This window comes from Orcinus orca, chromosome 17 (genome assembly GCF_937001465.1).
Source record: "Orcinus orca chromosome 17, mOrcOrc1.1, whole genome shotgun sequence".
Classification (NCBI taxonomy): Eukaryota; Metazoa; Chordata; class Mammalia; order Artiodactyla; family Delphinidae; genus Orcinus; species Orcinus orca.
In genome coordinates, this window is record NC_064575.1 from 14,642,343 (window position 1) to 14,665,350 (window position 23,008).

The following is a 23,008-nucleotide window of genomic DNA, read 5'->3' on the forward strand; positions in this document are numbered from 1 at the left end:
AGAAGGAAGAGGTTTTGATAATAATCTATAAACTATCGTTTGATCATGAAAAAAGACAGAGTAGAAGAAATGCAAACATTCCTACTCTAGCAACAGCAAGGTAAGGTCATATTTCTGGGAGACAGTATAAAGCAACTCCTGTGTCTTTTCTTCTACACCTCCAAGTCTAATACACACACACACACACACACACACACACACACACACTTTCACGTGATCATAGATCGCCCTCCATGAGAGGAGGTGAGCAAACAGGCCCATTTCTGTACTTCCCGGGCATTATCTCTCTGCACTTTTACACAATCCATCCCACCTTCCCGTCTATAATAAACCACATGAGCCAGGACATGAGGAAGGGGACTCCCCAGGAGGGCCACTGGGTAGTGGTAGTAGGCCCACTCCAGGAACCACAAAAGGCTCTGGAGTTACCAGAACTTGCTGGCTGGAGACCTGATCAGAGATTTTAAAGTCTAGAATAGGACAGAAAAAAGCACAAAGACAGCCCATGAGCATGTGTGTTTCGGGCTCCCTCCCTGCGCTCCTTAGCAATTAAACTTGATTATAGCCAACAGCTCACATCATAATTATCTGAAGCCCATAGCAAGAGCATCTCGTCTGGAAGCTATTAATAACCTGAAAGCTTTGTCTTCTTTCTCCCTGTGGTCACTCTTTACTTCGTAGGGGAGATGACCCTCCAGACCCAGTGAAGCACAGAGTCCAGGCATCACTATGGGGCTTGGGAGAGGAGATGCACGCCCCCAGGAGAGGCGCCGCCTAGCCAAGAACAACCCTGATGTCACGGAACTACATACCTCTTCCCACCAGCTCGGGGCCAGCCTAACACACGGTGACCTGAGCAGGAGCAGTGAGTGCAGGCAACCGGTTCAGAAAAGCCACAAGAGAAGCTGTGCCCTGCCAGTGACGACGAAAACGAACACCACTCTCTTCCCAAACAGGATGAAATTTGTTTTTAATAATGACAGCCCACTTGGAGTGTTTAACCACGTGCCAGGCCAGGTCCTGTTTTAAGTGCATCACACGCATTAACTCACAACTAGCTCACAATGATCCAAGTGTTAACAGAGGTGGGATCGAGCAGAGAGAGGCCACAGAACCTGCCCCAGGTTACACCCTGGCAGAGCTGGGATTCGAATCCAGGCAGCCTGGCGCCAGCGGCCACACTCTTAACCACAAGACTGAACTGCCTTGAATACGCTAACTTCTGGATCTACGCCACAGTAGGCCCGGAAGAAATCAGAAAGTAGAGTCCAGGAAGACCCTTCGAGATGCTCTAATTCAATTCCATCCAAATTCGAAAACTGAAACCCAGAGGTGTCAAGTGACTTACTAGAGGTCACACAGCTCACAGATCATCTTCAATCGTCCAGAACAGATGGTGCTAAACAAATAGTCAAACTAGATTGTAAGTTCCTTGAGGACCACGAGTCACTTTTTAGGGTTATTTTTAGAAATACAGTAGATAGTGACTCTCCTCTTCCAGTGTTCCAATCCCCAGTTAAGCTTTTTTGTTTTGTTTTGTTTTGTTTTGTTTTGTTTGCGGTACGCAGGCCTCTCACTGTTGTGGCCTCTCCCGCTGCAGAGCACAGGCTCTGGACGCACAGGCTCAGCGGCCACAGCTCATGGTCCTAGCCGCTCCATGGCATGTGGGATCTTCCCAGACCAGGGCACGAACCCGTGTCCCCTGCATTGGCAGGCGGACTCTCAACCACTGTGCCACCAGGGAATCCCCCCAATTAAGCTTTTAAAAAAATTTTAAAAAGTCATCATAGATTAGATTAGAAGTCTTCTGGTGTGGTCAAACTGGATTATTTTGCAGACAAAGAAACTGAGGTCCTGAAACGTTATGTAACTTAGTCAAAATTATATCAGTAATTACAGATGAATTTGTGTCAAATTACAAATTGGTCCCTATGTGTGGTTTACCATTTCTACAAGACTGGATGACCTGGAAGGTTTAAGTCCTAAATTAGTCATTCCCAAAGTGGTATGAGATGTCATATAAGTGAATAAATAAGTGTCCAGTAAGAACCCATGTGAGGGTCCCCCGGCCTCTCCCTAACAACAATGGTTCTAGAACCTAAAATGAAAGAAAGAATGTATAAAGGAGGACACTGCACACCCAAAAAACTGAATCCAGCAACTGGAAGGTAGCACATCATCTCTATTCCGTTCTTGCATTTAGCAACCACTGCCTTCCATCAATCCTAATTAAAGAAATGAAAACTAATTTCTTTTGAAAGTTTCACAAGGATGAAATAACTAGAGACATCTTAAATACCAGCAAAACTAAATTTCAGAATTATTATTCCGAGATATATTTTTTAGTCAAGTCTTTCTCGTAGGAAACTTTTGAGATTTACCTCAGGAAGATTTTTGCATCTTGTTAAAGGTTGCTGCTGCCCTCCACCTAAAGGAAAGCCATGAAAATGCAGTTCAAATCAGGAAAGGTTTACCTTCCAGCTGAAATTAAACACCAGGGACATAAGCATATTTCTAGACAAAATACCAGCAAATATATTTCACCCAATAATATAAAGACACTTTGGAAACCAGGATTGTTGGTCCATCTTTATACATTGATCAGAAGCTGATTTACAACCAGAATGCTAGGCCTAGAATTCACTACACAATCTTGTTCACTTAAATTTCTCCCCTCTTCTCACTAAAAAAAAAAAAAGCATCTTTTTTTTTTTACTGAAATATAGTTGATTTACAATGTTGTACCAATCTCTGCTGTACAGCAGTGACTCAGTTATACACACATAGACATTCTTTTTAAAAAAAGCCTCTTAAAACTTCTATGTCCTTCATAAGAACTCAAGGCCAAAAAATTAGGAAAACACCTAATAAGACCAAAACCTACCATCATCATCATAATTATTATTATTATTGAAATATTATAGCTAAGAACTCTCACATTCTAGAAACTCAGGAACTGCACAGCTCAGTTTCAGACACTTGCAAATTATGTAATTTCATCCTTCTGAAAATATTAATTACATGAATATGGTTTTTACTTTTAAGCAAGAGTAACCTGCACCTGCCTTTCTAGGTTATATTAGGTAACAGGGGTTAGCATTTTTGCAGGGTGACAGTTTCAAAAGCCATCATAACTCCCAGGACGGGAAGAAGAGTCTGAATTTACCGTCAGGTAATACACAGCTGCCTGGAAAAGGAGTAAAAGGAATGTCTGACTCCCTGGGGACAACTGTCACATGGCGACATCACTCAAGCCACCAGGCTGTGGAGGAAGTGCCAAGAGACTCACTTCCGATGGCTCAAGGAGAACAGAAGAGGCTACGACTCCTCTCCAGACCTGAGTCCCAAGTTCCAGAACAAGATCATATCCAGCCAGGATGAACAAGGCGCAGAACTAAAGAACTGAAGAGATGACAGGAATCTAAGAAACCGCTAACCTTGCCGCCTCCTCTCCTTCACACGTAACAAAATTAAGAAACTGAGCCAAAGTCACACCAGAAATTTATAAACGTTTTCCTCCCCCCTCCCCTCCCCCTCCCCTCCCCTCCCCCTCCCCCTCCCCTCCCCTCCCCTCCCCCTCCCCTCCCCCTCCCCTCCCCTCCCCTCCCCCTCCCCTCCCCTCCCCCTAATGTCAACGGAGCTCAGGCCTTGAACACTGACCTTGAGTGCTGGTTTTGCCACCTTTCAGATGAACTTGAGCACATTACTTAACCTTGATTTTCTCATCTATAAAATGTGAAAAATGAAAGTAGCTGCTGATTTTCAACCAGGAAGCCAAGACTACACATGGGAAAAGGATAGCCTCTTCAGCAAATGATTTGGGAAACTGGATATCCACATGCAGAAGAGTGAAGTTGGACCCTTACCTTACACCGTACACAAAAATTAACCCAAATTGCATTAAAGACCTAAACGTAAGGCCTAAAACTACCGAGATGAAAACATAGGGGAAAAACTTCAAGACACTGGATTTGGCAATGATTTCTTGGATATGACACCGAAAGCAGACAACAAAATAAAAAATAGACAAATGAGACTACACCAAACTTAAAAACTTCTGCACGTTAAAAGAAACAATCAACAGAGTGAGAAGGCAGTCTACAGAATGAGAGAAAAATAATTGCAAATCATATATCTGATGAGTCTGATATCCAGAATAAATGAAGACTTTCTACAGGCCAACAATAACAAAAAGTAATCTGATTAAAAAATGGCACTGGAGGGGCTTTCCTGGTGGCGCAGTGGTTGAGAGTCCACCTGCCGATGCAGGGGACGCGGGTTCGTGCCCCGGTCCGGGAAGATCCCACATGCCGCGGAGCGGCTGGGCCCGTGAGCCATGGCCGCTGAGCCTGCGCGTCTGGAGCCTGTGCTCTGCAACGGGAGAGGCCACAAGAGTGAGAGGCCCGTGTACCACTAAAAAAAAAAAAAAAGGCACTGGACTTAAATAGACATTTCTCCAAAGATATACAAATGGCCAAAAAGCACATGCAAAGATGTTCAACATCACTAATCATTAGGGAAATGCAGATCAAAACTACAATGAGGTATCAACTCACACCCATCAGGATGGCCACTATCAAAAGAACAGAAAATGACAAGTGTTGGTGAGGATGCAGAGAAGTTCAAACCCTTATACATTATTGGTGGGAATGTAAAATGGTGTAGCCACTATGGAAAACAGTAGGGATGTGCCTCAAAAAATGAAAAATAGAGCCACCAGATGATCCAGCAATCCTATTTCTGGGTATGTATCCAAAAGTATTTAAATCAGGATCTCAGAGAGATATCTGCACACCCACGTTCATAGCAGCATTATTCACAATAGCCAAGAAGTGGAAGCAGCCCAAGTGTCCATCCACAGATGAATGGATTTTAAAATATGGTATAAACATACTGTGTAATATTATGCAGGAACTCTGTCACATGCTTCAACACAGATGAACCTCAAGGACATTATGCTGAGTGAACTAAGCCAGTCACAAAGGGACAAATACTGTGTAATTCCACTCATGTAAGTATCTAAAGTAGTCAAAACCACAGAAACAGAAAGTAGAAGGGTGGTTGCCAAGGGCTGAGGAGAGGGGAAATTAGTGTTTAGTGGGTATAAAGTTTCAGTGCTGTAAGATGAAAAACAAATTAGAGATCTAGTGCACAACAGTGGGAATACACTGAACACTACTAAACTGTACAGTTAAAATGGTTGAGAGTAATTTTAATGTTATGTGTTTTTTACCACCATAAAAAAAGGGGGAAAAAGTGTACCTGTCACATAAGAGTTGTTCTGAGGATAAAATAAGATGATAAAGCATTCAGCACAATGCCTGCCATACATTAAACATTCAAAAATATTTGCTGTTAAAAACAGCCCTTGTTGGGCTTGCCTGGTGGTGCAGTGGTTGAGAGTCCGCCTGCCAATGCAGGGGACACGGGTTCGTGCCCCGGTCCGGGAAGATCCCACATGCTGCAGAGCGGCTGGGACCCTGAGCCATGACCACTGACCCTGCGCGTCCGGAGCCTGTGCTCCGCAACGGGAGAGGCCACAAGAGTGAGAGGCCCGCCTACCGCAAAAAAAAAAATATATATATATAGCCCTTGTTAGACCCCATGTATGAAACCATACCAAAGGCTTTTTCTTTTGATTTAATTAAGCTCTCATTTATTTTTAAGAGAAATTCTAGGTCTTAAATGCCTTATTAAATCTACCCTACGTCTCCTCTTGAGGTCCAACTATTTAGCTGGTGAGCTCTGCTTTAAAATGCTGATTAATTGCTTTATAGTTTGCCAGAATTCCTCATCTTGATGTTTTCTTTTACCATCGCCACTGAAACAGAGCTCAGATAAAGGGGGAAATGACATACCACTCCCCTTAGTACATACATGTCACGCTCACATACACACATCATTCCTCTTCAAGGGTTACAATAGTCTCAACTCCAAAAATATGTCTAGAAAATCTCTATGGTTAAAAACTTTTAGGGAATTCCCTGGCGGTCCAGTGGTTACAACTCCACGCTTTCACTGCCAAGAGCCTGGGTTCCATCTCTGTCTGGGGAACTAAGATCCCACAAGCCGCGTGGTGTAGCCAAAAAAAAAAACTTTTAAGCTGATAGGAAGTGAAGTCACAGTAAAAACCATGAAACCCTTCATATCTTTACACCCACTAAAAATAATCTACCATGGCACACTACAGTATCTCCCATGATCTACTAAGAAAATAATATCGTATAGATACTATGCTGTCTACTGGGTAATATGTAGCAATGAGTAATGAACAGTTCATCTCTATTTCCTATCTCTTGTTTGCTAGAAGGCTTTCCTATTTACAAAGACAGGTTCTTCCTGGGTCTTCTCCATCCAAGTGTTCAATGCTTTCTAATTCTGTGACCTAGAGATTTCTACTTCCAGTCCCAAGATATAAGAAACACAAAATAGGGCATTCCCTGGTGGTCCAGTGGTTAGGGCTCCGCGCTTCCGCTACAGGGGGCACAGGTTCGATCCCTGGTCTGGGAACTAAGATCACGCATGCCGCAGGGCACTGCCAAAAAAAGAAACACAAAATAACATAGTAACTTGAATGCTTAAGATGAAAAAAGTTGAAAGCATCACTAGTGACAGTTTTTTGTAGGGTAATTCCTTGTTGTGGGATCTGTCCTGTGCAATGTACGATGTTTAGCAGAAACATAGGCCAAGATATCACTAAATGCCACGAGGTCCCCTTCAAATTTTGACAATCAAAGTTGACTCCAGGCGTTAACAAGTGTGTCCACTGCGAGTGGAGGGAATTACCTCTAGTTGAAAACCACCATTTAGAATGACCCGTAACCTACGCTGTTTCCCACTGGGAGCTGAGGTTCAGAACATACAGAGCCTGGATACTGAGAATGATCTTGGACGAGGAGGACCACCCAGGAGATAGGGTGGAATCCCTGTCTCTTTTCTCTAGATCAGGGAGACGGAAAACACAGGGTGAGAGCACCAGCTCCGGCAGAAGTACCCAACACAGCAGAACACATCGGCATGGACACACGGTCTCTATTTCCGAATATTTCCCCCAAAAGACACAAGAGAACCATCCAAACACCCAGGTATGTTTCTTCACCTTCACTTCTCTCTGAAGCCTTCATTCCTAGAATGCCTACTCTAACATCCATTTTGCCTCCATTTTTCTTTTCCAAAATCTCTATTCCTTCTTTTTAAAATGATGCCCAAGGGCTTCCCTAGTGGTGCAGTGGTTAAGAATCCACCTGCCAATGCAGGGGACACCGGTTCGAGCCCTGGTCCGAGAAGATCCCACATGCCGTGGAGCAGCTAAGACCGTGCGCCACAACTACTGAGCCTGTGCTCTAGAGCCCACGAGCCACAACTACTGAGCCCACGTGCCACAATTACTGAAGCCCGTGTGCCTAGAGCCTGTGCTCCGCAACAAGAGAAGCCACCGCAATGAGAAGCCCGCGCACCACAATGAAGAGCAGCCCCCGCTCGCCACAACTAGAGAAAGCCTGCGCGCAGCAACAGACCCAATGCAACCGAAAATAAATAAATAAATGAATTTATTTAAAAAAAAAAAAAAAAAAGCAGAGCCAAGTGTGTGGGTTTGTTTGCTTTTCCCCCACCAAAGGGCCTTATAAGGTGAGCTCACCTGGGTTTGCAGAGGTCACAGATTTACCTCTAACGTGTAGAGTTCCACCAACAGAGAGAAACCCATCAGCCCAGAGCCTCCAGGGTGGTGAGAGCAAAAAGAAAGTGGTGCTTCCTTTGGTTAATAGCAAAATGAACATCTTTTGTCCCAAGCCACTCTCTCGGTGGACTCAACAGCGATCACGATGGAATTCAGAAAAGTTGCCACAGCTTATGATACACCCAAAACTGACATCTTGCTTTTGCAAATGCAGTAAATGACGGAAGGGTTCTTCCTGATGAGATAGAAGCTCAATCAGCAGCTGGTTTTGCCAACAGTGGATCCAACCCCAAGCCCAGAGAGAGACTCTCCACCGCTCAGAAAAGTCAAAGATCTATGGTCTTTAGACCCTTGTTGCTCAAAACATGACCCTTTGACCAGCAGCTCTGGCCTCACCTGGGAGCACATTAGAAATGCAGGATCCCAGGCCCCGCCCCAGACTTCCAGAAGCAGAATCGGCATTTTGAAAAGACACCCTGGAGATTCACATACACACCTTAAAGTTTCAGAAGGACCAAACCACAGAGATAACAGAATCCATAGCAATGTTAAAGATGTATCATAACAGCTCACCTGTTGTTTGCAGGTGAGCTGAATAAATCACTGTCCGTCCACTGCCTTTTCCACAGTGATGCAGGAAGCCCTTCTGCTTTTCAGCTAGAATCTGAAGTTGGTTTATCTGTCAGCATCTTAGACTGACTAGTTTGTCTTAGAGGCCAAAGGTGACCAACCAGGGAGCTGATATAAATTCAGGACTTGTCAAGGGTACAGAAGATGTACTCATTTGGACACAGATGAACTGTCCCAGGTATATGTGAAACTCACCAACATCCTAGCAAGGAGCTGCCAAGCCACCAACACCCAGCTCTCCTCACTCTGCACTGCATCCATCCCAATAATTCCTCCACACGCCCTGGATCATGGCCTCAAATCCCTTAACGGTCACTCTCCCTGGTATTAGTTTCCAGCGGAGATTTTTTTTTTTTATTTATTCATGATTTGTACAGAACCTACTTCCCAAAAGGGACTGTATGTGGCTTACAAAGATGAATAGCTTGTAAACAAGATGAGCAAAATTAAAGCAGAATAAATACCCAGTTAGCAGTCTCAGAAGCGAGTGTATATTCACATGATCTTTCCTCTCTTGGCCCACCTCACGCCCCATCACTGCTCCTCCCCGGGAAAGCAGAAGGGGGTTAACGTGACAGATGAATCTGAAAATAAACTGGGATGCTCAGCTCATTTCCTCCTCTTTGCCTCTGGGAGGTGAGTGTGCACACGGGGCGTAAAAATTCTCCCCTGCTCCTTTTCAGCACAAGTCTTGCACACACACCCCTCGACCACAGGTCACGTGGGGAGACCCAGGGCTGCCACCCTGTTGAGGTCCAGCATTGCCGGCGGCTGGATGGGTAAGTCTATTTAATAGTGCGATTATGGGGCTTCCCTGATGGCACAGTGGTTAAAACTCCGCCTGCCAATGCAGGGGACACAGGTTCAAGACCAGGTCTGGGAGGATCCCACATGCCACGGAGCAACTGGGCCCGTGCGCCACAACTACTGAGCCTGCGCGTCTGGAGCCCATGCTCCGCAACAAGAGAGGCCGCGATAGTGAGAGGCCCGCGCACCGCGATGAAGAGTGGCCCCCGCTTACCACAACTAGAGAAAGCCCTCGCACAGAAACGAAGACCCAGAACAGCAAAAATAAATTAATTAATTAATAAACTCCTACCCCCAACATCTTCTAAAAAAAAAAAAAATTGTCCTGTACAATGTCTAAGGAGTGATTTCCCATACAAAGTTTTAATTTCCTACATAATGCTTCTTTCCTTTTTCCCAATTGTAAAGAGATACGTTTAAAGGTTTTGGTGCTCAGATGGAGTAGACTATCTTCCACTCTTCACTCTGCCCACTCTCCAGGATGAGTCTGAATTCGCTTCTAACACAGCAAAGTGCTGCTGCTTCCAGTTGGCCTAGTGCTTACCCACATGTAATCCCATTTGCTCCTCAAAATATTACCGTGCAGGAAACAAATGTAACAATCCCCAGGTGGAGACAGAGGCTGGGAGAAGTTAAGGGATTTGTCTACGATCAGATCTGTCTCCTGACCAGTCACTGGTAGAGCCAGACGAAAATACAGATCGGCCTCGTCCGTGCTCTTTCTAAGGCACTGTCCCGACTCCGAACCTTCTCTGGGGTGTGAAGTGACAGGGGACACACCAGGGAGGTGGGGTGGCTGTCCCCACACCACTTGGCCAACAGCTGGCCCACTGCCAATCCTCACCTATCCTGAAAATCACCCAATCGGAGTTGTGGCTTTCTATTCTAGAAAAGCGTCCTTTTTCTTCCTTTTCCCACCTGGTTAGCCATTCTCTCTTGCTTCCCTGTTTGGTTCATGAATATCTTGCCCTGCAAAAGGTCACACTTTCTCTCTCTCCTTGAGATACAATTACAAACCATGGTGCACTTGCTAACCTTACTTCTTCATAACTACAAAGCTCTCTCTATGCTCCGGGTCAACGCTGAGCCTCTCTCCTTGCAGAAGGAGTTAGGGCATTGAATGGGTGCAAAGACCGCTGGATCTCATCTACGACCACATCTCTTCTACGCTGAAAGCTGCCAGAATGTTAACACCGGAACTTTCAAAAGATTAAGGTATACATTTACATTCCATTTCAACGGTTTCTACTTTAATTCAGATATTTGTTCCTGCCTGCAATTATTAATCTGCTACCTGCTTTTTTTCCCCCTTCTTCTTCTGTGGTTGTCATCAGTTAGAAAGACTGACCAAAAACTTAAGAAAAGGGTGGGGAGTGGACAAGGTAATATAGAAGAACAGTTTTGCAGAAAATAACAAAGATATATAACCCGTGATTTATTAGGAAAAATCCCATGTGGTAATGGGTTAACAATGCTCATGTTCTAAGAATATAGCAGTCTCCCTGATTTGAATTTGTATGGAGGTAACCTGTAAAAGCTGCTTTAAAAGGTCTAAAGAATGGTCTCGTTTTGATCATGTTTTGATGACTTTAGGCCAGTTCTGCATCCTTCTGCACCATATTCAGAACTCTACTGAACGTGGCCCATCTTTTGGTTTCAGTTGACTTTCAGATTCTCTTGCCAAAAAGCATGCGGCGTGGAGGGAAGTTCAAGGTCTCTGGGGTCAGACAGGCGTGGGTTTGACGCCCATAAGCAAGCCACTTAAATTCTCTGAGCCTTTGTTTCCTCATTCATAAAACAGGGAAAACAATTCCCATCTCATAAGGCCATTAAGAACATTAAATCAAAGAATACAGGTAAGATTCCTGGTACTCAAAACCACTGGAGGGCTTCCCTGGTGGCGCAGTGGTTGAGAGTCCGCCTGCCGATGCAGGGGACACGGGTTCGTGCCCCGGTCCGGGAGGATCCCACATGCTGGGGAGCAGCTGGGCCCGTGAGCCATGGCCGCTGAGCCTGCGCATCCAGGGCCCGTGCTCCACGGTGGGAGGGGTCCCAGCAGTGAGAGGCCCGCATACCGCAAAAAAAACAAAACAAAAACAAAAACCACTGGAGCTTTTACTGAGAGCCATGTAATAAACAGAATCATGTAACAAAACAGAATTCTCATGAGTTTCCCAAAGAATGTGTCCTAAGGCATTCATCAAAATGTTTTCCAGAAGAGCCAATTATTAGGCAATATCTAAAGAAGGAGAGGAGGAGGCGGTAGGTGGAGGAGGGGGGGCGGGAGCAAATCCCATCTGTAGAACTTTCTTCCCCTTTCACATGTCACTTCGCTTGTTACCTTAAACTGGAAATATTTCTTCATTACATTGAAGGCACCTCAGTTGCTGGGATTGTGTCTCATTTTCGGTCTTCCCATAAGGAGTACAGTGCTCAGCACAGAATACGTACTTGCTCTTTTCATTCTTGATGGGCAACCACTACCAGAAAAGTTAAATCTCAGGGCTCTTACTAGTGGATGTTCTCTCTTTGCGTGGGGCTCTGCCTGTGTTTTTCATGAAGCAGATTTGTGTCAGTGGTACCTAGAAGCGGGATGGAAGGGAGACCTGAGTTTTCAAAGTAAATGGAGGAAAAGATCAGTAAGAATAAAGAAAACAATTGGGATATTTACAGGGTCAAGGTGTCACTCTAAAGATTGCTGATTATTTTCAAAGAGAGAAATGTGTGTTTGCAATGGAAAGACCTGGCAATCGCCCACGCAACTAAGTGATTAAACTCATCAACACTAATGAATGGCCAGATAGATCTAATCGAAAACACGGAGTGTCACCTGTGAAGTAGTCTGGCCGAAAACGCTTCGTCTGAATCGAATTACACCTTTGAACTCCCGGTTTACAAGAAATATAGGGAATGGAGGAACAAGGTAAGTGACACCACGAGGAAATAATCAGATTAATCTAGAATGTGGAACATTCCACAAATCAACTAGCCTTGTCACTTCAAAAAGTCTATGTGGTAGAGAAAGAAAAAAGTTGAGGCACTGTTCTAGTTTAGCAAATGCTAAGAAGGCAAACAGCCAAATGCAATGTATAAATGAATCTCAACTGGCTCCTGGTTTGAAAATGTACATAGCAGACTTCCCTGGTGGCACAGTGGTTAAGAATCTGCCTGCCAATGCAGGGGACACAGGGTAGATCCCTGGTCCGGGAAGATCCCACATGCAGCGGAGCAACTAAGCCCGTGCGCCACAACTACAGAGCCTGTGCTCTAGAGCCCATGAGCCACAACTACTGAGCCCATGTACCACAACTACTGAAGCCCACGCACCTAGAGCCCATGCTCAGCAACAAGAGAAGTCACCGCAATGAGAAGCCCGTGCACCACAACGAAGAGTAGCCCCTGCTTACCGCAACTAGAGAAAGCCCGCGTATAGCAACGAAGACCCAACGCAGCCAATAAATAAATTAATTAATTAATTAAAATTACTTAAAAAAAATAAATATCAGTAATAAATTTTTTTAAAAAAGAAAATGTATATAGCTAAAAAAGACTGAGTGGACAATTAAGGAAATTTGAATATGGACTGGAATTTGATGACCATATGGAATGGTTATTAGCTTTCTTAGGACGTTTAAGCTCCTGAGTTATGTAAAAGAATGTCCTTATTTTCAGAAGATATGTGCTGAAGCCTAAAGGTGTCTACAATTACTTTCAAAGGGCTTAACCTCCCATCCAAAAATATATATATATTTCTATACACACACACAAACTGATAAAGTAAATATGATAAAGTGAACAATTATTGAGTCTAGGTGGCGGATATACTGACGTTCATTGAACTATTGTTTCAACTTTCCTCGATGTTTGAAAATTTGTCACAACAAACGTTAGAAAACATGGAGGCAAAGTAACAAGCAAGCTATTCCTCTCTGCCTGAATAGAAATTTCTTTCTCTTACATTTAATAATAAAAACAAATTATAAAACTCTTGTCCTGATGCATTTGGGCCAGTTACTGGGGACTATAAATGGCTCAGACACCCTCTGTAACCGATTCTGGGGACAGCATACTGAGCAAAACGCATAGCCCTCTTCATTGAGTATCACTTTCACTGCCCTTTCACTGTCCAAGAGTACTGCTTTTCAGAAAATAGTAATGATGTTTCCCCCAATATCCTGTAACTGAGGGTCTTCAAACCAACAACAAAAATCGTTTTGGATAAACTTTACAACCTGTGATGTTGCTTCTGTATAAAGATAATCTAGTCATTCGATATCATTCAAGTTTTTTTTAAATAGCGACGCAGATGATACGTAATGAATACAGATATGAAGTCAATAAAGTGTGTTTCATGTAGTCTGGGTTCTCCACTAACTCTGCTCTTGGGGGCAGGAATGAGAAGCAGCAGTGGATGAAAGTAGTAAATAACCTTATTCCACACACAGCAGTTACTTCTATTCCTTCCTGACCCTTCTAGAAGGACAGCTTTGAGAAGATAAGCTTGATAAATTCGAGATTTTCCAAAGATAGGCAGCAACAGAGAGAAGCACCACCCCACAGTTAAAAGTTTGTATTACTTGGGAAAAGACAAGTGTGAGTCTGAAAATTAGTTCAAAGAACGCTCAACTATTTGATTCTCTCCCAAACAGAAAACACACCACACTAAGGCCAAAAAAAAAAGAAAAAGAAGATAAACTGAAGCTTAATGCATATATATGATATAACGCCATATATTATACACAATATACAACATCCAGTAAAATGTGAAAGTGCTTCCTTTTGATTTTTGAGTGCAAGCTTATCTGAGAGGAAAGTCTTACCTAGGTACAAGGATGCATTTTCTTTCTTGACATTGTCGTCTAAGTAGGTTGGTCCCAGGGTATAAATAGGTGTGGAGCCCATTCCAATGAGAATCTGCGCACAAACGAATAAAGCCACATAGACCCAGTGACTGTTTCCCCCCGAGTCCTTGAGGCAGGTGGGAGGCTCCGTCGTGGCCGAGGAGTTGCCATTCTGACACAGGCCGTAGTTGGCCGCCGAGGCGTTCAGCTCTTGGATCTGGTAGGGGGGCGAGATGAAGTGAGGTAAAGCGAAAAGGGCGGCCCCCAGGGCAATGAGGAGTCCCCCCACGGCCAGCCACAGGGGCCGCCGCCCCCGGCCGCCGAAGTAGCTGACGAACACTACCACCACCAGGCTCCCGATGTCAAAGCAGCTGACCAGCAGCCCTGACTCGGAACTCTTCAGACTGTAGCGCCTTTCGATGGTGGTGATGACACTGCTCAGGTACCCGGAGACCATTAACGCCTGGATGAAGGTCAGAAAGCACATGCAAACCAGGAAACAACGGGAATCGGTGAGGACCACATAGAGGCACCTTCTGCCCTGGAGCATGGCCAAAGTGGAGGACACCGATATGGGTTTGCCGATTTCCACCCTGTGGTGACTTTCCACCAGCCCTGCCATCTCTGCCGAAGTAGACGGGGCGGAGGGGCTGGGGGCCCGCGGGCCAGGGCCTGGCTTCAACTCCTGATGGCCAGAGGCGGGCTTGGAGTCTTCTCCGGCAGGATTCAGGTCTGGCCTGCAGGAGGCGCTGTTCAGGGCGGGTAAACTCTTGGACCTAAAGGTCTCGGGTTCGCACTTCTCTTGGACCGCTCCTACTCTGGCGCTGGCCTCCAGCTGCTCTGTCGCCTGGGGCTGCAGCCCAGTGCCTCCTTCCATGGCTCTTAGAATTCAGATTCGATAGCCGGTCGCACTCAAGGACTCCGGCCCTTTTCATCCACCGGCAGGAGGGGCCGAAGCCGGGCCCAGGCAGTCGTGCCCACCAGGGACCGGGGCTGGGGATGCGGAGCCGCGCAGTAGGGCATCCTCACCAGCAGGGAGGTGCCCAGAGCATCCTGACCGCAGACGCGGCCCCGAGGCTCCTCAGCCGCGTGCCCCGGAGGGCAGGGGTCCGCGCGGTCCTGCGATGAGCCCTTAGGGTCCACCTCGGGTTGGCAGCTCGCGGCAGGAGCCTTGCGCGTCCCGGGCGCATCCCCTCCGCCGCCGCCGCCGCCGCCGCCGCCGCCGCCGCCGCTCCGCCTGCAGCCCGGAGCGCGTACGCCCAGTGCCCAGCGTGGGGGCGGTTAGCGCTGCAGCCCTCGCCGCATCCCGCCCGGCTGGCTGGGCCAGAGGCGCTCGGTCCTCAACGCCTCGGCTCGCGACACCCTCGGGCGCAAAGCTGCCAACCTGCAAAGCAGAGAGAGGGCGGTCAGCAAAGGGCGGCTGCGGCTGGGACTGGCGTCCCGGCGCCCCGGGGGACAGCGCTGGGGCACTCGGAAGGTCCCAAGTGAGACCGAGGGATGAAAGAGGAGCGAAGCCCTAGAGGAGGAGGCGGCTACAGGCTGCAGCCTCTAGTGCCGGAACAATAAGCAGCAGGCGGTCGGCAGAGACCCTCCCTCATTGTCTACCGTGGACCTGCCCCCGCCCCGCCCCTTTTGCCTTAAACAGCGCATCTGCTTTTATACGTTAATAATTATCAAACTGGCAGCTCTGACTCAGAGACAGTGTCTTTTATTCTAGTGAACTAATTGCAACCTTTTGGCACTCCTACTCCATTACTCAAAATGGAAAAGGCCCAAAAGAACAAAGGAAAGTTTTTTGGTTTTGGTTTTGGTTTTGGTTTACAAACACTGTGCACTCCCACTCCCGATTTTTAAAAATAAAAGAAAGGGGGAAAGCTAGGTGTGTAGAAATGTGTGTACACAATTGTGCGCAGGCACGTGTGCGCGACTGGATGTGAATCCGTCTTCTCCATCAGAGACACGTATTCAAAACCCAAGGCAACAGCAAAAAGGTCAGAGTGCTTGCCTCTTTATTCCCAACACTAAAAATAACACCCCTGCCCCCAGCCGCCGGGGAGAACTATTCAATTACAAATACCAGGAGCGTTCGAGGCTGCGGCCCACACGAAGTCCCAGCGCGCTGTGTCAAGCGAAACAGAAAATCAATTTGCATTGCGGAGAGGTGGGGAAGCCACAACCAAACAAAGAGATGCCGGCGCGTTGTCACAGCGCGCTGGGAGCCCACGGATCCGGCTTGGCACTCGCAGGCGGCCAGGGAGGTGTGCTATTTACATCCCGCGCAGCCCGCGAGCGTGGGCTCCGGGTGCGCGCGCACACACACACACACACACACACACACCGGCGTGTCTGTGTCGGAACCCCCTCGCGCGATCCGGCACCCTGCTGGAATTCAACGCGAGCCGAAAACAGGTGTGTCCCCGGGGTAAACCTGCGCCCCAAATCTCGGGGACTCCCACTCCATTCCTCCGGCCCGGGGGGATGTGCACCAGGTGGGAGAAAAGAGCCGGACTTCGCTGCATTGGGTTTCACTCTGCCGCGCGCTTTTGTGATGCTGCTGAGAAAAGAAAGGAGGAAGGGTAAGGGAGAAAGGCGGAGAGCTTGGGATCCAGGGGCGGCCGCTCCGGCGTCTCCCTCGGCTCTGCTGTGCCAGCCCCGCTCCCAGATTCCCGGCCCGCCAGCCACTCACAGCCGGGGCTTCCCCGCCGCCTCCTTGCCCAGGCGCCTTCCCGGGGAACCCCACCGGCTGCCGCGCACCGAGCCGGGGAATCCCGGCAAACTCGCTCCCCGCGCCGGGGACGCCCGAGCCCCTGCGGAGCGAGCACCCGCACCGCAGTGCAGCCTCGGAAGGGCACACGGACCCCGGCCGGCGGCTCTCGGGGCCGGCGTGGCGCCCTGGGGAACACCTCCTGCGCGCGCGCGCGCGCGCGCACACACACACAGACACACACCACCCGCAGGAGGACAGGCCCGCCAGGGACAGCTCGCCGCGCTGCCGGGGCGCACGAGCCGCCGCTACTCACTCGTGAGTCAGCCGGTCCGTCTGTTCGGCTGAGAGTGGAACGGCGGGAGGTGGGGACCTTGGAGGTGCGAGAGTAGTTGGGAGTCCCCTCAGGAGGCAGCCTCGGTCCAGCCGCCGAGAATCAGTGAATGAAGTCTGTGACTCAGGCGGAACTCTTCCCCCCACCCCTCGCCTGTCTCCCTAGCCTCTCCGGACCCTCGCGCACAGACGCGCCCCGAGAGGAGCAGCAGAGGGCGCAGGCGCGCGGGCAACCGCCCAGCCCAGCCCAGCCCAGCCCGAAGTCAGCGAGCCACCCGGCTGCCCATCACCTGAGAGGCGGGGGAACGCGAGGAGCCAGAGGGAGCAGGTCTCCAGAAAAGTCAGCTGCTGAGGTAGAGAGCCCACCCGGAATAAGGAAATTGTTTCTGTTCGTTTATTCTGTGCCGTGAACACCCACCATGTCTCAGAAACCATAGCAGGTTCTGGGAATGAAAGATGAACAGGACAGATCCCTGGACTGAGGAAACCTCTGTCTTGTGGAAGACATACCCCTGTAAGTAGCCTAAAACAACGTGGTAAATTCTATACAGGGTAACACTGGAGAACCTAATATCCATTATTAACCAATTAGAGCTTCATTTCCAGGCAGAAAGAAAGGCATGTGCAAAGGCACCGGGGCACGGTGCTGAAGGGAAATAGGTAGGTGAGTCGCAGGGTGATTGCAGGGGTGGGGCAGAGGGCTCACAGCAAGAGTGGCAGAGTAGGAAAGATCAGCAAGGGCTTCATAAGTCGTGTGCTGTGAGCTCCGAAGGGCCAGTGCCATTCTGACTTGGTCACCAGAAAGCTGGTTCTGGCAGTGGTGGGTGAATCTAAGCCACTCGGAGGGCATGAGACAAGTTAGGAAGCCACCTCAGTGGTGGGAGCATGGAGAGGAAGGAACTGCTTGAAGACACTGACAAGGTAGAAGTGGCCAGACTTGAAAGCTGATGTCATCTGGAGACTGAGAAAATGGGCCAATATAGGATGTCTCTCAAGCTTCACACTTGGGTGACTGGGTGGATGAGGTCCCAGAAAAACATAGGAGGATAAACATGATCTTAGGGTAAAGATGCTTCTCCTTTAGGTGCATTGACTTCGAAATGCCTTTGGGACATCCGAGTGTACATATCCCATAAGCCAGTGGACATATAACACACAGGCATCCCAGATTAGGGAAGTGGATTAGGAGGCATTAGCCTGAGACAGCATGAGGTGAAGAAGGAAGATGGTGCAGGAGATCTGAGGAGAGGTAGGCTAAGGGCAGGGCCCTGGGGACACCATGATCTGAGAGCCGGAGAGGGGAACATCTAAGAAGGGAGATTAGAAGCAAGGGTCAGAGAGATCTGTGAAGAGTCAGAAAAGAGGGACTGTCTTAGAAGCCAGGGGAGCAGAAAACTTTAAGAAGGGTGTGCTCAGACGCAGGAAAGGCTGAAGAGAAGCCAAATAGGATGATAACCGAAAAGAGCCCATTAGCTGTAGCATGTGGGAGGAGACTGAAGAACTTTGACAAAGGAAGATGGTGATCTAGCTAGGGGAGGGGCTGTTCTACCGGTGACTGCACTGACCACTGCTGCCGTGCCAAAGTCACTTCAGTGGCCCCGGCCTTCAGTGAGAGCGCTGGGTAAACTTTACAGCGTGATGAGGGAAGTGGAGAGAGATGAAGTAACTTGGTAAAGGCACATAGCTAGTCTCGGGATGATTAAAAAGTCCATGCTCCATAATACTTCATTCCCTAGGGAAGGCTAAAGTAAGCTTTCAATCTGCTTTAAGAATCATTTTACTCCAAGATAGATTTTTTTTTTAATCTTTGGATAGAGAAATAAGCTTCCACTAACTGTTTCTTATAGTGTTTTACGTGACAATTTTAAAGGCCCAAAGATAATAGATTATTTATTCTCTTAGGAGAGCCCATTTAATACTGGAAAGCATCACAGGCTAGTGAAAAGAGTATAGAATCAACGTGAATTTTCATCCCAGCTCAATTATGGCCACGAACAATTGATTCAATGGTTATTTATCTTGATTTCCTCATCTGTAAAATGAGGACACAATTACCTACTTGAAAGTACCAAGAGGGTAGAATGAAATGACATAGGTGAGACATTCAGCCTGTGCCTTAATGCACAGTACAGCCAATAAATGTTCGTGCCCTTCTCAGACAGCCCTGGACAGGAGATGTGCATACTTTGAAAATGGGCTCTGTCACATCAATCCTTCTTTTGTTAAAAAAAAAAAAAAGTCCATGCTCTTACCACTGACCCTATACTCTCTCCCTTTTAATCGTATAGCAGCTTGACTTTTCGACGCATCTTGCATCTGTTAATTATCTCACTTTAGCCCAACATCCACCATATGTACAGCTGATCCTCAGAGGACAAAATAAGTCAGCTGACACCAAAGAACAGTCGGTGTGTGCCCCAAATCCACGTCGAGATAGCGCTGATCCGGCAAGTACCAAACGGACCGATCAGACAGGGCAAAGACGTTCATTCCTCATCCCCTGCCCCGTCCCCTCTTCTGGAGATGCCATCAAGCCCACTGTCACTTTTCCATAAACAGGAAATATGTCTCCAGCTGCCACCCTGGCCCAGATCTCAGCTACTGTGCGGCACTTGCTGTACCTGATTACTCCTCTGAGCTTATTCTGGATCCAAACAGAATCAATCTTCCTCCTATTACATCCTTGCAAGCTCTGTGGCCCATTCTCTCATTTCAGGCTCAGCCACAGACATCAGTGTTCTACAGCAAATTCAATCTGTCGCAGCAGAGGGCTTCCTCGCTGAAAGTCAAATAATCGTGTCCCTGCCACATGCTGTTTATTCATGGTCAATTACCACAGTTACACCAGAACACAATTCTAAGAACCTATAGGTTTTTTTGTTTTGTTTTGTTTTGTTTTGTTTTGTTTTGCGATGTGTGGGCCTCTCACTGTTGTGGCCTCTCCCATTGCGGAGCACAGGCTCCGGACGCACAGGCTCAGCGGCCATGGCTCACGGGCCCAGCCGCTCCGCGGCATGTGGGATCCTCCCAGACCAGGGCACGAACCCGTGTCCCCTGCATCGGCAGGCGGACTCTCAACCACTGCGCCACCAGGGAAGCCCCTATAGGTTTTTTTATTACTACTAATGGAAAGATCACGATGTACAGACAGGATACAAAAGGTCCAATTAGCTACTCATACAGGAAACAAGAAGAAAACATTTAGCAACAGACATTCTTGAGCTTTCCCTTTCATAGTTAGATGTGACTTTGGAAAAGGCCAGGTGTACCTCCATCAGCCCTAATCTTCAGATTCAGAGAAAAAAAAAATGGACTTACTTCATGGGATTCTGCTACCCCCATGGCTTATTTCACACGATATGAAAGAGTACAGTTGCCGAGACCAGAATACCTGCCTTGTTAGGTATGTTGGGAGAGGAAGCACATGATTATAAACTCTTCAAATTTCCAGGCATGCTGATGCTTCTTCTAAGTCACTAATCAGTCTAATTTACACATAAATTGCTTCTTTCCCAATCTTCATATAATAAGATGTAGCTTTTGGAATTACCTAGGGCCATTCTATGGGCTTAAAATCTAGCTGCCCTGGAGAATGGGGCAGGGAAAGCAGAAGGGACCCCTTCCTCCACTCCCATCCCTTTTTCCTTAAGAAGTTTCCATTCAGAGGTCTCCCAGACAAAAGAAGAAGAACTGGGTTTGGGTCTAGAATATTTTCTGGGCTTAAAATATAATACATAGTTGCCAGTACTCTAATTGAATTAGGTATTGGTTCTTGAAGAGAGGATAAGTTGTATTTTAAAGATAACATTTCATACGTACATATAAATTCAGTTCATTGTATTTCAATATATATAATTGAAATACAGCTTTATTTTCACAGACCCTGAAGTATACAGATTACTAACCTCTGTGACATAATTAAATTGCATCTCTATTCTTTTAATTTAATTTTTTTTTTTTTTTTTGGCGATGCTATGGGGCTTGCAAGATCTTAGTTCCCCCACCAGGGATTGAACCCATGCCCTTGACAGTGAAAGCGCAGAGTCCTAACCACTGGACTACCAGGGAATTCCCGACATCTCTCTTTTTTCTTTTTTGGCTGTGTTGGGTCTTTGTTGCTGTGCACGGGCTTTCTCTAGTTGCGGTGAGCAGGGGCTACCCTTCGTTGCGGTGCACGGGCCTCTCATTGCGGTGGCTTCTCTTGTTGCGGAGCACGGGCTCTAGGCGCGCGGGCTTCAGTAGTTGTGGCACGTGGGCTCATTAGTTGTGGCGCACGGGATTAGTTGCTCCGCGGCATGTGGGATCTTCCCGGACCAGGGCTCGAACCCGTGCCCCCTGCATTGGCAGGCAGATTCTTAACCACTGCACCACCAGGGAAGCCCCTGTATTAGTTTTAGATGTACAATATACTGATTTGATATAGTATGTATATATTGCAAAATGATCACCACAGTAAATCTATATTTGGTTACAATTTTTTTTTCTTGTGGTGAGGATGTTTAAGATCTACTCTCTTAGCAACTTTCAAACATCCAACATGGTATTACTGATTATAAGGTACCCGCTTAACAGAACTTGGCATTTATTCCCTTACTGAGAAGTAAATTTCAATCTGGGTAAAGCAGAAGAGGGACAGCTCTGGCCCTGGGGTACAGTGGATTGAGTATGGTGACCACCATGTCAGTTTTAGCACTGCAAGTCCCCAGCCCAAGAAACCACAGTCTGATGAACACTTGGATACTTGGTCACCTAAAGGAGCCAAGAAATCAGGCAGTGTCTCTGGGAAGCAGTCAGGACAAGATGCCAAGACTCTATCAACCAGGACCTCCTAGAAACTGCTACCTCCCTTAATAAAAATATGCCAGAGGGACTTCCCTGGCGGTCCAGTGGTTAAGACTCCGCGCTTCCACTGCAGGGGGCATGGTTCGATCCCTGGTCGGGGAAGTTCCGCATGCCGCGTCGTGCAGCCAAGAAAATAAAAAACAAAACAAAACAGAATGCCAGATACTCCAAGGCTAGCAATGAGGAGAAAATTCCCTGTGAAGAAGAGACATTTGTCCCCAGAGATTCGCATTCCCTTGAAAGATTTTCGTAATTACCTCTGCTGCCACCAGGGCCTGAGGAAGGCATGAGAGAGGAGAGGCCATCTGCCACGGCCCTCAGCATCTCCGCCCATTCTTTGTGGGTATGTCGAAAATGCAAGGCCCTCGCCACTCTTCACCCAGGCCAGTTCTCAGGGCTGTGTTTGCAGCTGGCAACCTTGAGGGGTGAGGTAACCTTTCCGCCTGGCCAGAGAACAGGCTTGGTTCTGCGTACTTCAGGGAAGCCCCCCAGGCTCAACGCTCCTCCCCTGTAATGCGTGTGCAGGCGTCCACAATGGACTCTGCATCACTCCTAGGACTTGGGGGCACGGGGGCTGGAACACACATCAGCCTGACACTCGGCCTGCTGCTTTTGCGTGAGGAACAACGTACGTTGTCTCTGATTCTGCAGCCTCGCCTCCCCAGGATCCATGAAACGGTAGCAGGCTAACTTGTTAGCTTAGAGGAAGGGTGAAATCCTAGACCTCACATAGTTCTTGAGGCACCACCCGATTTTAACATTCTGACCCAACTACTAGCTTCCCTCTCACTCTGCAGGGCAGCAGATGGGCCAAGGCCTGAATTCTTAAACAGATCTTTCCTTAAGCCTAAAGGCCAATAAAAGAAAACAAATACATGGGATAACGTGAAACGAACTGTGTCAGATATGGTTGATGGGCACTCGCCATGCAGCCCCGACATTTCTGTTTTTTCTTGAATGTCAGAGTCTGGAAAACAAAACAAACAACAACAAAAAAAACAACCTACATTTCGCAGACTCCTTGGCAGATCAGGTTCTGGAGAAGAATAGATACACGCTTGTGAGTTTGGGAAGGTGGAAAAAAAGCACAGGTTACACCCATTATGACTCTTACGCCAGCAAGCAGGTCATGGAGATGTGGTATATTCCTGCTTCAGCCTTCATTGGTCCGAA

The 23,008-nt window shown here is 47.4% G+C and overlaps 1 protein-coding gene across 1 annotated transcript in view; it reads right to left on the reverse strand.

Moving 5' to 3' along the window:
* The window catches only part of SLCO5A1 (solute carrier organic anion transporter family member 5A1), a 126,259-nt gene extending 110,700 nt beyond the window's left edge, over positions 1-15,559 (reverse strand). The window contains exon 1 of the mRNA XM_049700460.1: positions 13,936-15,559. Within this exon, the coding sequence (XP_049556417.1) occupies positions 13,936-14,833 (898 nt within the window). The 5' untranslated portion in view covers positions 14,834-15,559. The remainder of the gene's footprint in view (positions 1-13,935) is intronic.
* Between the last annotated feature and the right edge of the window lie 7,449 nt (positions 15,560-23,008).